Genomic DNA, 14,160 nt, shown 5'->3' with positions numbered 1-14,160 from the left:
ACTCAGCTATTAAAAACAATGGATTTATGAAATTCTTGGACAAATGGATGTATCTGGAGGATATCATCCCTAGTGAGGTAACCCAATCACAAAAGAGGTCATTAGATATGCACTCACTGATAAGTGGATATTAGCCCAGAAACATAGAACACCCAAGATCCAATTTGCAAAACACAAGAAAATCAAGTAGAGTGAAGACCAATGGGTGGATACTTCATTCCTCCTTAGAATAGGGAACAAAATACCCATGAAAGGAGTTACAGAGACAAAGTTTGGAGCTAAGACGAAAGATGGACTATCCAGAGACTACCCTACCTGGGGATCCATCCCATAATCAGCCACCAAACCCAGACACTATTGCATATGCCAGAAAGATTTGGCTGAAGGGATCCTGTTATAGCTGTCTCGTATGAGGCTATGCCAATGCCTGGCAAATATGGAAGTGGATGCTCACAGTCATCTATAAGATGGAACACAGGGGCCCCAACGGAGAAGCTAGAGAGAGCACCCAAGGAGCTGAAGGGTTCTGCAACCCTATAGGTGGAACAACAATATGAACTAACCAGTACCCCCAGAGCTCGTATTTCTAGCTGCATGTGTAGCAGAAGATGGCCTAGTCGGCCATCACTGGGAAGAGAGGCCCCCTGGTATTGCAAACTTTATATGCCCCAGTACAGGGGAATGCCAGGGCCAAGAAGTGGGGGTGGGTGGGTAGGGAAGCAGGACAGAGGGAGGGTATAGGGGACTTTCGGGATAGCATTTGAAATGTATATAAAGAAAATATCTAATTAAAAATATATATATATATATATAAAGAAGTTCTGTTTCTCTAAAGAAACCTGACTAATACAGTAGGTGGATATTCACCAAGGTACTTCCATAAAGAATGATCACTAAAGAACATGATTTGGGGTCTGCAGAGATGGCTGTGGCTGTGGGCAGAAATGCCTCAGGAATATAAGGACCTGAGTCAATCCCCAGGACCTGAGTTAAATATCATGGTATGGTGGCATGCCTTTATCATCCCAGGGTGGAGACAGCCTGATCCCTGGAGCACTCACTGGCCAGTTAGTCGAGAGACAATAACCCAAAGCTATTGTTCCTCTCAAGTAACCCAGGTGCTTAGTACCTAAGCAGTGGTACCTAAAGTTGACCTCTGGTTTCCACGGACTTGCACACATGCATGCACACACAGAGAGCACGATTCAGGGTCTGCTGTTCCTCCATGCAGAGGAGTACAAATCTAGCCTCTGCTTATATGAGGCATAAAAAACTCCAGCGTTACATGGGCTGAGAAGTTATTGCAAGAGCTGGGACACCTCAATTGGGCTGACTGACTGGTAGGCAGGAAAGCAGAGATGTAAATAAGTGTTTACAATGACAGAGCACACACTGGGAGGAGGCAAGGCCCAGTTTCCAGGAATAAAGAAGTCCAAGGTGCTACTTCCATGAGGACACAAGTCATATCTCAGCAAACAACGTGAAGGCAAAGGGTGGAACCAGGAGGAAGGCCTCTCCAGCAGGAAAAGGAACACAGGCTCACAAAACAAAGAATGGGACAGTGTAACAGCTAGTGTCACACAGTCCTCAGGACCCATTGCTGGCAAAACAGAAATAAAGCATGCTGCTGAGAGGCAGGATCCCCCTCACCACATGATGTGGACACGCCAGGCTACCTGGAGGATCAGTTTGCCAAGAGTACAACAACGGGTGCCTCATTAGCCAGGCCTACCCAGGCAAACCGAGTCCCAAGTAGACATGAGGTGGTGGCACAGGGTACTTCTGCTATAGTGACCAAGCAGGCATGGTGGTGCATACCTATAATCCCAGAAACTAGGAGGCTGAGGTAAGGGGATCATGGGTTCAAGGGCAACATAAAACACAACACAGTGAGGCACTATCTCAAAGAGGGGGAATGTTGTCTAGATGGCTTCATCTCAAAGTCCTGTAACACCCCTGAAGAATGAGAGCTGGGGAAGGATACATAGAGCAGCATCATTATAATCCCACCATAAAAGCACAAAGGCAGGGCCAAAGGAGCCAACAGCACCATGCTGCTCCTCTCTGGGGCAGGGGCTGCAATGAGAACTCAGCTGTACTTATGATGTTTAATTTATAAACATTAACATTCATTCCATCTGGATGGTGATATGTGCTTATTCATTACAGTTTTCTGTGCACTCTAGGGACTAACAGAAAAATTTGCAATATTTTTTAGGAACTTAGAAGTAGATAGGACAAAATGTGCATGGCTGTTGATTCTAGGTGGTGGTAAGATGGGTGTTTTTCTTACTCTATGAGTTCTGTCTTTTTCCATTCTCTCAAGGAACCATACCAAGGAACTCAGTGCTGACCAGGCATGGGCCACAAGATCACAAGTCCCGGTCCAGCCTAGGCTACAGAAGAACACTCTATTTCAAAAGCTAAACACGAGAAAGGAAGATTGACACACTATATGGTTAGCAATGCCATCTCTGAGTGNAGACCCCAGAAAGCAGATATCAAAAGCTAAAAACGAGAAAGGAAGATTGACACACTATATGGTTAGCAATGCCATCTCTGAGTGCAGACCCCAGAAAGCAGATAGACAGTAGATGGTTAAATGTAGCCAGCATCACCTACACTTCTAGGAACAGAAAAGATACTTGAACTGTGGTGTCTTTACAGAGTGGAATACTATACAGCAACGAAGTAGAACCGTCAGGTATCCCATGCAGCAGCAGAGAAGAATCTGACAGCTGTAGTGTGAAGAGAAAAAGCGAGAGTGTTCAAGTTCAGAATTTCTCCATGGAAGGCTCTCGGGCCTCAGATAGTCTGTCATTAGATGGATGGTGGTTCACTGTGGAGAGAGTAACAGGAAGATGTTCCTGGTGCTGGGGTGTGTTCACTGTGGGGAAATACTCCAAACAGCACCTTTAGGCTGGAAGCTGTACCCCAATCTAAAACAATACCAGAGCCTGGAATCCCCATACTCAGGATCAAGCAAGGCTCAAGCATCAAGGTCAACTCCAGGTCAGCTTCAGGGACAGAGTAAGGCCAGGCCAGGCTCTACACACAGGGAGACCTGCCTCAACAAATACAATAAAAGCCTCTCCTCATTGAGGTGAGGTAAGGAGATAAGGGAAAGGGCAAGAGACACCAGGCAGGCCCAGCAGTGGCTGTGCTCTTACGGCGATCACCTACAGAGAAGGGGAAGACAAGGCAGCAGGAGGTGCAAAGGAGACAGAGCCAGACTCGAAAGTGTCTGTCTGTGCCCCAGGAACCCACCTCTTCTTACAGGTTCCACAACCTTTCAGAACAGGGGCACCAACTGGGGACCAAGTACTCAAACACATGAGCCTGGGTGTGCGGGGAGGAGGGGGAGTGTGTTGGGGGGGGGCACATGTTCATAGTCAATCCACAACAAAAGCCAAATTAGTGTGGTTCCCTCTGGACATGTTTTAAAGCTAGCATGGGGGCAGGATGCTGAGCTATGCTGGGTGCAGTATATAACAGCCAACCTGCACTGACTGCATGCCCACAAGAGCCTGAGGTGTCAGGATGCTGCCAAGACACAGAAGCCTGGTGACTTGGCCAAGGGTACACAGCCAGTGTTCACTCTTTGCCCCTAGATCTCATGGCTTCTGAAAAAAGACAGCAATTGAGCAGCCCAGAAAACTGGGGCCAGTAAAAATAACTAAAGTACTGGGGCTCAGAGACACTGGAAATACACATATGCCAAAGATTATGATACCAGCCCTCAGTATGAGTGGGAGCACTGGAGGGGAAGGGGGCAATTATTCTCAATTACTCAAGAAGACATTAAGAGCCTAGAAGGGCTCTTCTCTGGTGCCATTTTAATCAGTTGTCCAAAAACACATGCAAAACTGGCAGATGGAACACAGGTTAAGTAGATTCTGAAGGCCTTTCAAGCTAGAGGAAGAGATTAAATAATGATATACAAGCAATCTAACGGCCTAAAAACAACGTGCATGAGATTAGATGCCCGGTAGAGAGTCAAGTGTCAATTAGAAAAGCAGCAGGCTTGGCATAAAAACAAGGCTCTCCAGCTTAGCCAGGCAGGGGTGAAGTGGGGAGACAGCCAGTTGTGGCCAGCTAATTGGGAAAGCTGTCCCCAAGTGCCACATCAGGCATAACTGGTTTGGTGTCGTAAGGCAGGGTCTCTTTATATAGCCCAGTTGGCCTGGAACTTGCTATATAGCTAAGGCTGACGTCAAACTCAGAATCCTGCAAACTCAGCCTCCAAGATATTGGGACTGCAGGTGTGAGCATCATGCCTGCTGAAGATATTGACTGTCCTAGTAACATTAGCTTTCCAGTGTCCAGAGTGAGGTGGTGCCACCTGGGACTCAATCGTCTCTTCCAATGAATGCTATCTGTGCATCTATGCCAGCACCTGTCAATCAAATGAAAGATAAAACCAGAGAAAGAAAACTGATGGAAAAATGGCTGCCATGCATGAATTTCCGCTGCTTGAGCTCAGGACTTGTCATGGGCTCTTTCTCTGTACTCATTCTGCCCACAAAAGTCAGCCTCTGTGGTCCATGGTTGTCCATGATGTCACAGGACAGAGAGAACTGTAAATCAGGCAGCTGGTATACAGTGTGGGAAAGAAACCCATGAGATCAGATAACGCTTCCTGGAGGTATGACAGGCCAGAATATGCAGCAGACAGAGAAGCCTTGAGTCTAACCTCTCCCTGTACATCAGGCAGCAGACATGGGGTGCAGGGGCATCCACACTTCCTATTTCTTTATACATGATTGCAAGATTTGTGTTAGTTTTGATATTGAGAAGTCTCCCCGAGAACCCCATTTCCTCCATTCAAGGCTGGGCTTATGTCACTGTCCTGAGATGACTTTCCTGGCAAAATGATGCAATCTACTCTGAGGTCCCTTTGGTGCCATTTACTGATGCAAGAGAAGACTGGGCTCTTCTCTGCCCTTGCTCAGTACATGAAGTACCAGGCCTCAAGTAGGGCTGCAGAGCTAGCTTTGTTTGGACATGACTCCCTTTACTCTTGATTTCTCTTTGGAACACTAGCCACTGCCGATGTTGGTGGTCTCCCCGACACATCTCTCCATTACCTCTGGGTTCTGGGCACCATTTCACTCATTGTAAGCTCCTACCACCTAACACAACAGCCCACACTCTGGGATACGCCCACTATAAAGAAGTGTTCTTGGAAAAGCCACCAGCTGCACTTTCAGACATCCCTCTCAAGGTGTATGTGCTGCGTGTGGATAGACCCAGTTTTCTGCTGTTAGAACTCAACTGGGGAGTTCCTACTGAGACCCACCACTCACAATCTCCAGTCACTGTTACAACTAACAGCACTGTGGGGGAAGTATACAGATGCTCATCTGGTGCAGATATGTGTAGACTGTTCCCTGGACAGTGCCCATGACAGTCAGCTCACAGTGACTGGGTCATCCCAAAGATGTCATGTATGGATTCTCCCTCATTATAGATAGACAAGTGAGTCACCTTTGAAGTACACCAGTCAAAGAGAAGATCCCAACATAGTGAATTTTCTGGACAATGTGTATTCACGCTTTCTAGAACTTTTGCCATCAGGACACTAAAGCAGATATAATGTACTAGGCCTACCTGAATCCACAACATCTTGGCCTTTAATTGAGATCATCAAAGGTCCTTATGGGCACCGACAGTTCTACACCCTGACTCAGTCCCAATTCTGTCCTGGTCTTCACTCAATGTGGACTGGAGGGTAAGTGTACACACATCAACCTCATGTGAGGCCAGGATCACTGTCCTTCAGCCATTGGGGAATGACAAGGTGCATGTCAGGGATGAGGCTGGAGCTGGTAGCTGTCAGGTCCATGTGTCTATAGGAAACTGATCTGGCTATCTGGTTGCCACCCAGCTGTTCTACTGTGAGCCAAGCTATGCAAGGTGGTGTCCTTCAGCCTCAAGTTCATTTATGCACAAATAAGTAAGAGTCTGTTCTACAGAAATGGGTGTGGCAGGGATGGGGCTTCCACTGCATGGAGGGACCATGGGTGATCCACTATAGATGGGGGCTTCTCTTGCATGGAGAGGCCCACTGCAAAGAGGAAACTCACTCCCAGTCCCCACTACACACAGGACAGACCTAGGGTTGCCATCTGCTCTTTCTAAATGACTGAACTGAGAAGCCTCATTCTTCAGTGCAGAGCCTCGGTTGACGAGGTTGGCTCATGGGACTGGCACTCTTGGCAGACTTAACTCAGTGAAGGCTTATAAAATGGGGAAGAGGTTGCTGTGGAAGCAGGGGTAGAGAAGGGGCTGCTTCAGCCTCAGAGAATGCTCTTAGTGATGTAAGATGTGTGGTAGGCAGAGCTAGTTCCTAGAACTTTTGTGGCGAATGGCCTTGGCAGATGTCATTAACTTAGGAATCTTCAGTTGGGATACCACTGTAGATTTTCTGCATGGCCCACTGTCATCACAAGAAGGGGAGGTGTATGAATCAGGAAAGACCTGAAGATGTGATAGATGAAGGGTGAAAGTAACGTGGCTTCTATCTTTATGAGGACTAAGAGCTGAGAATACAGCAATTCTGGTTGGCAGCACACGCTGAGAACCAACCCTAGAAAGGGGCTCCTGTCAATATTATCCCCAATTGCTTTCAGCTCCTCAAAGGATCCTGAACTTCAGTGTCCAACTGGCTGTTTAATGTCCTGTCACTTGATTCTGATGACTATGATGTGGAACTATCCAAGGAGTTAGTGACCCTTTAGTGCCCAGGAGAGTTAAACCAGGAAGCCAGGGGTGGGCTGTGGGCACAGTGGTTTTCAAGCTCCCTCAACATGTCAAAGTGAAGGCAAGGTAGGCAAATGTTTCCACTCACTAACAGGAGGACAGGGATGAGGCCAACTGCTGGGACAGGTGACTGAGCTGCTGCACCGGGTCCAGACTTGGTTCTGTCTTCTTCAGTCCCACCTGGCCTTTTACATGTTGATTAAACAGTAACACATTTTCAATAGAGGCCATCCCACCCTCATGACAGAAGTGGCTACAATAAAAGAAACTTCTCTGAGAAAGTCTGGTCTCTTCATGCAGGTGAATGAGTATAAGAACAGCAGTAACTGAAACTAGGGAAAAAATGTGTTTCAGTGCATATGTGTGCTTCTGTAAGTGTGTGTGTGTGTGTGTGTGTATCTTTGTGTGCACACATGTGCATGTGGGTGTAGATACCACAGCACAACCTTTGATCCACTTTGATTTTTAGACAGGGTCTCTCACTGACCAGGATCTAGCCAATAAGCTAGTCTGGTTAACCAGTGAGCTGTCTCCCTAGTGCTGGGATTACAGGGATGCTAAAACTTATTTTGACTTTGTAAATTATACATTTTTGTGTGTGCACACGCACACGTGGAAGCCAGAAAACCTTCCACCTTCCCATGAGTTCAGCGTGACAAGCTGATACAGCAAGCATGTTTATCCACTGAGTATTTACTGACCTGTTTTTAAGATTATTCTCTAAAGGCCACAGCCAAGCCTGCCTGTATCCAAATTGTCTCTGATACACTCATACAACACGGGTGATAATTAAGTGTTTCCTACTGGAAGGGAACAGCCTGCACTGAGCTAAATAGGGGGAAGTCCACCCACAGGAAGAGTGCCCTTCCCTGAGGTAGAGGCTCATGGGTAGCTCCCATCTCCATTTTCCCTAACACTGCAGTTTTCCTGTGGTGAGCACAGTCTTCAAGGGCAGACAAAAATGACAGCAATGAACTGGCCCCTGGATGCATACCTTGTTTCCGATGGCCTTTTTGGGTGGGAAACTGTAGGCCCTTACTTGCGGGAAAGCACTCTGTAGCTGGTGGTGCAGCGCCCGGAACTCGGTGTACCTCCGATACACATTCCACTCATCGTCTTTTATCCGAATGTAGACCTGCCGAAGATGGAGAGAGGAAGATAGGCTGAGCCCAAGCTCTTAATGTCACCCTCATAAAGGTAGGTGGCACATCATTCTGTCCACACAGGGCCCACATCTGCTTCACGCACCACTAGGCACTGACAGGCACTGAGGGCACCAGTGGACACAGGAGGGACTCAGTGAGGCACATGTCACACGAGCCCAGCTGCACAGTGTGTCCACAGCAGCCTGAGTGACAGCAGAGCTGCAGCTCCCCATCACACAAGCACTGCCCTGACAAGCTGCCCCATGGACACCAGTTCTGTAAGTACCACAGGTCTGGGGTCACACTGACCAGTGCACATTAAGGAAACTGACTTAGGGCAAAAGAGTGAGGCTAATATCTTCCAGGCCAACGAAGGGCCTGGTAGGTAGAACAGAAAGTCAACACCGGGCAGTCTAAGCACATGCAGGGACATAACTTTAGCTCAGCCAAGCTGGGACCCTGCCCAGGGTGTGCACAAGATGCTGCTGTGTTTGTGGGTTCAGCACCTTCCAGGACACAACTACTTGGCAAGGAAACCTGAGAAATGGGAGGTCTCCTTAAGCACATGCTATATAGACCAGGCTAGACTCAAACTTACCAAGTTCCCACTGCTGTCTGCCTCTGCTCCAGGCAGGCTGATGTGTTTTAAATACCCCCACCTAAGAGTCACAGAGAGGGCAAAGCCTCTGTGTAATGACTATTGTACTTCACATAGCAAAGGTCCCCACGTCCCCAAGACTCCTTACAGACCAGGGTAGACAAAGCTCTCTACTGTGACAGTCTGCATTCTTCATAACGGACATTAGAAGCCAACTCTCTTTACTCGGTGGGAGCAAGGTATGTTTCTTATTCCCCTGCTCTTCCTGAGCCTTCTACAAGGATGCTTGGCTTCTGTCCCTCCTCCCCTACAGGAAGCCACACTCAGTTCTATAGGCCCTATGTTTCCACCCAGGGCTCTGCAATCTGCATATCTAGTGCAGACCTCAGACAGGAGCTGCAGGCTGGGTGTGCATCCTTATATTCTTTAAACACATGCCTAAATCTGAAGCCAGGCCCTATTCCTAAAGCCTGACCTCTGTCTCCTGAGTTACTGATTGTTCTTCAAGAGTAAAGACAACACAAACCATCCTTGATGCCATCGTCTTGACACCTTGCCTGCACGATTCCAGACCAGGCTGGCAGCAGTCAGGGGCAAGGGGCTTGACGGCCAACAGCAGCAGGGCAGAGCTGACTCCTGCTGTGAGCAGCATGTCCACACTCCTGCCTTTTCTGGTAGCCAGAGTGCATTTTTGTGCCCACAGTTACTAAAGCTGGAGACCAGTGATAGCCAGGACAGTGGGGAAAGTGCCAAGGCTCCATGGAACATCCATGACAGGCTCACTTCACTACCTCACACAGACGTAGATGAAGCTCTCAGTTCTGTGACTCCCACTCTAAAAGAAATAAGCCTCTGAGAAGTTAGCAAGTGGGAGGCCCAAGGCTGAACAGAAATGACACACTCCAGCTAATCCCAGGACCTTCAGCACTCAGCCCCAGTTACACGCCTCTCCTCTGTCCTCAGGCTAAGCTGCAAGGCAGAAGCTGGGAGCTTACCATCTTCAGATAAAGACATGCACTCAGATAGGCAACATCAGCTGCCCAGGAACAAAGCGGGGGAAATGAAGAATCTGAGCCCAGAGCTGCCTTCTCCCCAGTGTCCCATGTTTCCTCCCCCAGGATTCCCCTGCAAGGGCAGGGGCTCACAGGGGCCTCTGGAACCACAAACTAGCAGTGAGAAGGCAGGGAGAGGCACCTCCCTTTGCCCTTTTCCTGAGCATTTAATGTGACCTCCAAGTTTTGCCCTTGCTAACAAGCCCCTGATTTGACCTCCTCATTCACACTTTTCTGCTCAGATCTAAGGATCTGATCTGAAAGAATCAAATGTCACCAAACCCCTCCAGATGACCAACAGCCTGCTTGGCAACCAAACCTGGGAGACCCGAGGTGCAAATGATGCCCTCATGAATTCTATACCACAGAACTGAGTGCCGCACATGCTGAAAACGGTTAAGAGTTATTCATTTACTCATTTGTCTAATTAATTAATTAATTGTGTAAATAATTACTTTCAAGGACTCCTCCACCCAGATTAAGTTTGACTGGCTCAACTTTCCTCAGCTTGAGCCACAAAGAAATGGATTCCTTGGTGGAATAAAAAGCCAGTCTCTTCTACACAACCAAGTTCCCTTCTAAACGATGGATAAAGTCACTCATCTCGGTCCAGCAGAAAGAAATAAGATAGGTGTATGCTGCTGGGGCCAGCATCAGGACCACTGCCTGAAAGAAAAGTACAGACCTAAGATCTCTTCACTGCAGAAGTCCATCACCCCCCAGAAAGGCCTATACAGAACAAGGAGGCAACCGTAAATTGAGGGCGTGAGGTGTGGGCCTCAGTCCTTTGGTGAGCACAGACTAGAACATGCACTTTCATGGACTGGGTTTCGAGGAAATAAGAGGATCTGGGGCTCATCTAGTGAACAAACAACAAAGTCTAAGATGGGACCCGGAATAACCTTGCTCATTTCTACTGATGAGAAACTGTTACAGCCACAATGCAAAGCAGGATGCAGCCCCCTCAGAAGCTCAGGTAGAACTATGTAAGACCCAGATGAGAACACACCAAAAGGATCCAAAGCTAGCACACTACCAACATAATTATATATGTACTCTGGTTTACCAAGACACTACCAACTTCAAGAACCCATTAACATTTGAATGGATAATGAAATCATTACTATAAAAACTCAGTTTTGTTTAGCTGTAAGGAATAAAATCATGTCATTTGTAAAAATATGAATAGAACTGGAGATCATGTTAAATGAAATAAGTCAGACTCAGAAAAATGCTCTGTGTTTTCTTTCAATGGGCATCTAACTTTAAACATACTCACATGTGCCACGCACGTGTATATATATACACACACACAAGACACGCATGCACAGACACACATACACAGATGCACACATCAGACATGGAACTAGAAGAGGGGCCATCTATGAAGAGTAGGAACCTAGATGGACACTAGGAGGAAGGACAACATAGGGTGACACAAATAAATGCTATCAAGGATCTGCCACCGCATATATATTAAAGGCCAGGGTGAAGCTTATCATTCTGTGCAGTGAAGACATGCTAATTCTAAAACCAAGAATGCCTTCAGAATGCCATGGGCTCCCCCACACTTCTCACTTGTCAGTACCACTCATCTGCAGAGCTGTGCGTGCCCCTGTATTTCTCTTCTTTCTTGAACTTCATATAAGTGGGATCATGCTTATATAACCCACCATGTCTGGCCCTTCTCAGATAATGTATGTGAGATGCATCCATGCTGCCACATGCCCTCTCAATAGTGCTTTGGCATGGATGTATAATATCCCACTGTGGTAACATGTCACCAGTATTCACCTGCTCTGTAGGGATGAGTTGGATGCACTTGTACGTGATCCTTGGGGTACACAGATCTAAATGTGGGAGGCAAAACTATGCTACTATGAAAAAATTGTGGTCATTATTGTCATGAGCTAGGCTCCCCTAGCAAGGCCGCCCACCTGAGCACAAAGGATGGTGATAAGTGTCCTGCATCTCCACCAGAGAGCAGTGGTGACACGCAACAGATGTGGGCAGAAATCAATAGGAAGACAGGGTCTGCACGATGTGTATTTGAGCAAGTCGTGCCTTTCTCCTGTTGAGGACCTAGACGTCCAACTCAAACTGTGGGCAGTGCTTGGGCTATGCCCACTCACACACAGGTGTGGCTGGATCAGTCCTGAGAGGGATGCTAGACACTGGGTGTGAACCCCATTGCCACCTCTTTTAAGTGAGGTCACCTCTTCTGTTTGGTAAATGAGGGTGATGCTGATGTGGGGAGAGCTGAGTGACTTCAGGATTTAGAATGGTGTCATCCAGTACATGTATCAACACATCCGTCAAGTGTCAGTTGTTCCTTTCAGTGAACAACTGGTCACACACACAGTGGATGGAGGGCAGGATAGGCAGGGAAAGAGATTTAAGATCTGCAAGCTCATTTTGGCAGGTAGAAGTTCCAGGGCAAATGCCTGCCAAGCACAACACAAGACTCATTAGCCCAAGGTATGAGGGACATCAGGCAGGTTGGCAGAGACACGGAGCACAAAGCTATACACAGGAAACGCCTGGGCCATCCTAGCTGCTCCCCAGTACACTCACTTTAACACAAAGCATGGTCCCTCGCCCTGAAACTCAGTTCCTTCCCCTGCAGAATGGGGTGGAAGCAGGCCTCACTGGGTGATCCTGAGATGCCATGCCTAACAGGCACAGTGAGCAATGGCAGCTGCAGATATGGCAAGCCCTGTCACCTCCGTCATCCACTGCCTTTGTGTACATGAACTTCCCTATTACAGAATTAGGGGTAATTATAGGATGTGCAATCACGAAATTAAAGCAGGTAATTACCATGCCTAATTAATTGTCAAATGCTAGGCATACAAGAGAATACAAACAGAAAGTGTTGCTGTGGATAGGGCAATACTAGGTGCCCTCTGCTTGCAGAAAGCTCATTGGTAACACCAGAGGTCAGAACCTGACCCCCCTGGGTGGGTTTGCAAGCACTAAAATAAACCCAGGATGCACACTGGGCTCTGACTCAGCCTGAGCAGGGGTACCCTCTGTGCTGGCTGCAGACCAACGAGGCATTTATACAACCCTGTCACCAACACACCCAGACTCCCAAACCAGAGAGCTATTTCAGGAAGGGGACCTCTTAGGGATAACTTAATGGCTGCTGTAAACCTTGACAAGGAATAGACTATAGAGTCTGGCCCACATGCAACAAGAATTCACAAATATAAACAGTGAGTTTGCAAGCAAACCACTATGCTGCCTCTGCTTGCTAGCAGCCACTAAACACCTCCCTTGTCACTCAGCTTCTGCCCCACATGAAGTCCTGACCCCAGAAGCAGATGTTAGTTCTGTGCGGTGTTGTTCTCTCCTCTCCTTGGTTCTGGGGATTTAGCTTGGGGCCTCAGACATGCTAAGCAAGTGGCAACCACGTGGCACACCCCAGCCATTACTTTCATTTCTTATTTTCAGAGATCTCACTCTGTAGTTCAGGCTGGCCTTGAACTTGTGATCTTCCTGCCTCAGCTCCTCCCCACCCCCACCCCCAAGTATATGGGATGACAGGTCTACACTACCAAGCCCAGAGCATGAAAAACAGGCCCAGAGAAGCATAGGTCTTGTTTCTCTTAGAAAATGCAAGTCTGACTCTCACTTCCTGGAACTCGTGGACAATGACATATGGCTCCAGACATATTGCATAAGAAGTTCTCTAAAGCTCAGTGATTTTCTTTGTCTTAAAGTGAAGTAAGACTTGTAAGTACCATAACATGATACAAAGGGCAGAGGAGACCAAGCTCAGAGCTCCTGATGTAGGAACGGCCGGGAGCCACACCATATTCATGTAGAGGAAAGCAGAGCCAGTCGACACTGATGTGAGGACTCTCACATGCAAAACAATCAGATGACATTAGACACTCTTCAAAACAGCTTGAGGTTCCTAATACATTTTATTTCCTTAATAGGCAATGAGTAAGATGATTTGTGTTTTGGTTCACAGCCTATGTTAATGTATCCTCGCTCAACTTTCCTTTTAATGAAATGGCTTCATGTGTTATTAACTGTAATGTCCTTGGTGCTAGAACAAAATGCCCAAATTACCATAGGACCACACTGATGGAGTGATATTATCACAGACAAATGCTGCAGAAGATGAACAACTTAGCTCAGGACAAATGACTTTCCAGTTCACTGGGTTATGTAAGCAAGAGAGACAAGAAGAGGAAGAGATGGAGACATGTTAGTTATTTACTGAGGACTGCCAGCACCATCCCACAGGTCTGCGACAAAGATACAGAGGAGGCCTGGGAAGTAGAAGGGGCCATCACAGTCTCTCAGAGGGAGAAGTGCAGTGCCCAGTTCTACACACTATACTCTAAATAGACACTCAGCACCATCTGAGTGTCACATCAGAATGTCTTGGCCAATGGTTCCTAAAGAGTGGTCTTCCTGCTGTCTTGTTGGCTCACCTTTGGAGGTGACCAGATTTGAGGTGAGCTGAGGGGTGTTTGGCTTAGAACAAAGGTCTAGGGGTAGTGTTGAATGTCTGTGTTGAGGCATGGTAACTTGAGCTCAAGGCCAATGGTTGACTGCACAGGGGAAAAACAAAAGACTGAAGCGA

The 14,160-nt window shown here is 47.4% G+C and overlaps 1 protein-coding gene across 3 annotated transcripts in view; it reads right to left on the bottom strand.

The window, feature by feature from the left end:
• Positions 1-14,160, bottom strand: part of Snx29 (sorting nexin 29) — a 419,167-nt gene that overhangs the window by 33,721 nt on the left and 371,286 nt on the right. For all 3 annotated transcript variants that reach the window (XM_021185334.2, XM_029470597.1, XM_029470598.1), the window contains one exon: positions 7,757-7,897. In XM_021185334.2, coding sequence (XP_021040993.1) covers positions 7,757-7,897 — 141 coding nt within the window. The remainder of the gene's footprint in view (positions 1-7,756; positions 7,898-14,160) is intronic.

Source organism: Mus caroli, chromosome 16 (assembly GCF_900094665.2).
Source record: "Mus caroli chromosome 16, CAROLI_EIJ_v1.1, whole genome shotgun sequence".
Classification (NCBI taxonomy): Eukaryota; Metazoa; Chordata; class Mammalia; order Rodentia; family Muridae; genus Mus; species Mus caroli.
The sequence above is the reverse complement of the archived record's forward strand: the minus strand, read 5'-3'. Positions and strand labels throughout refer to the sequence as shown.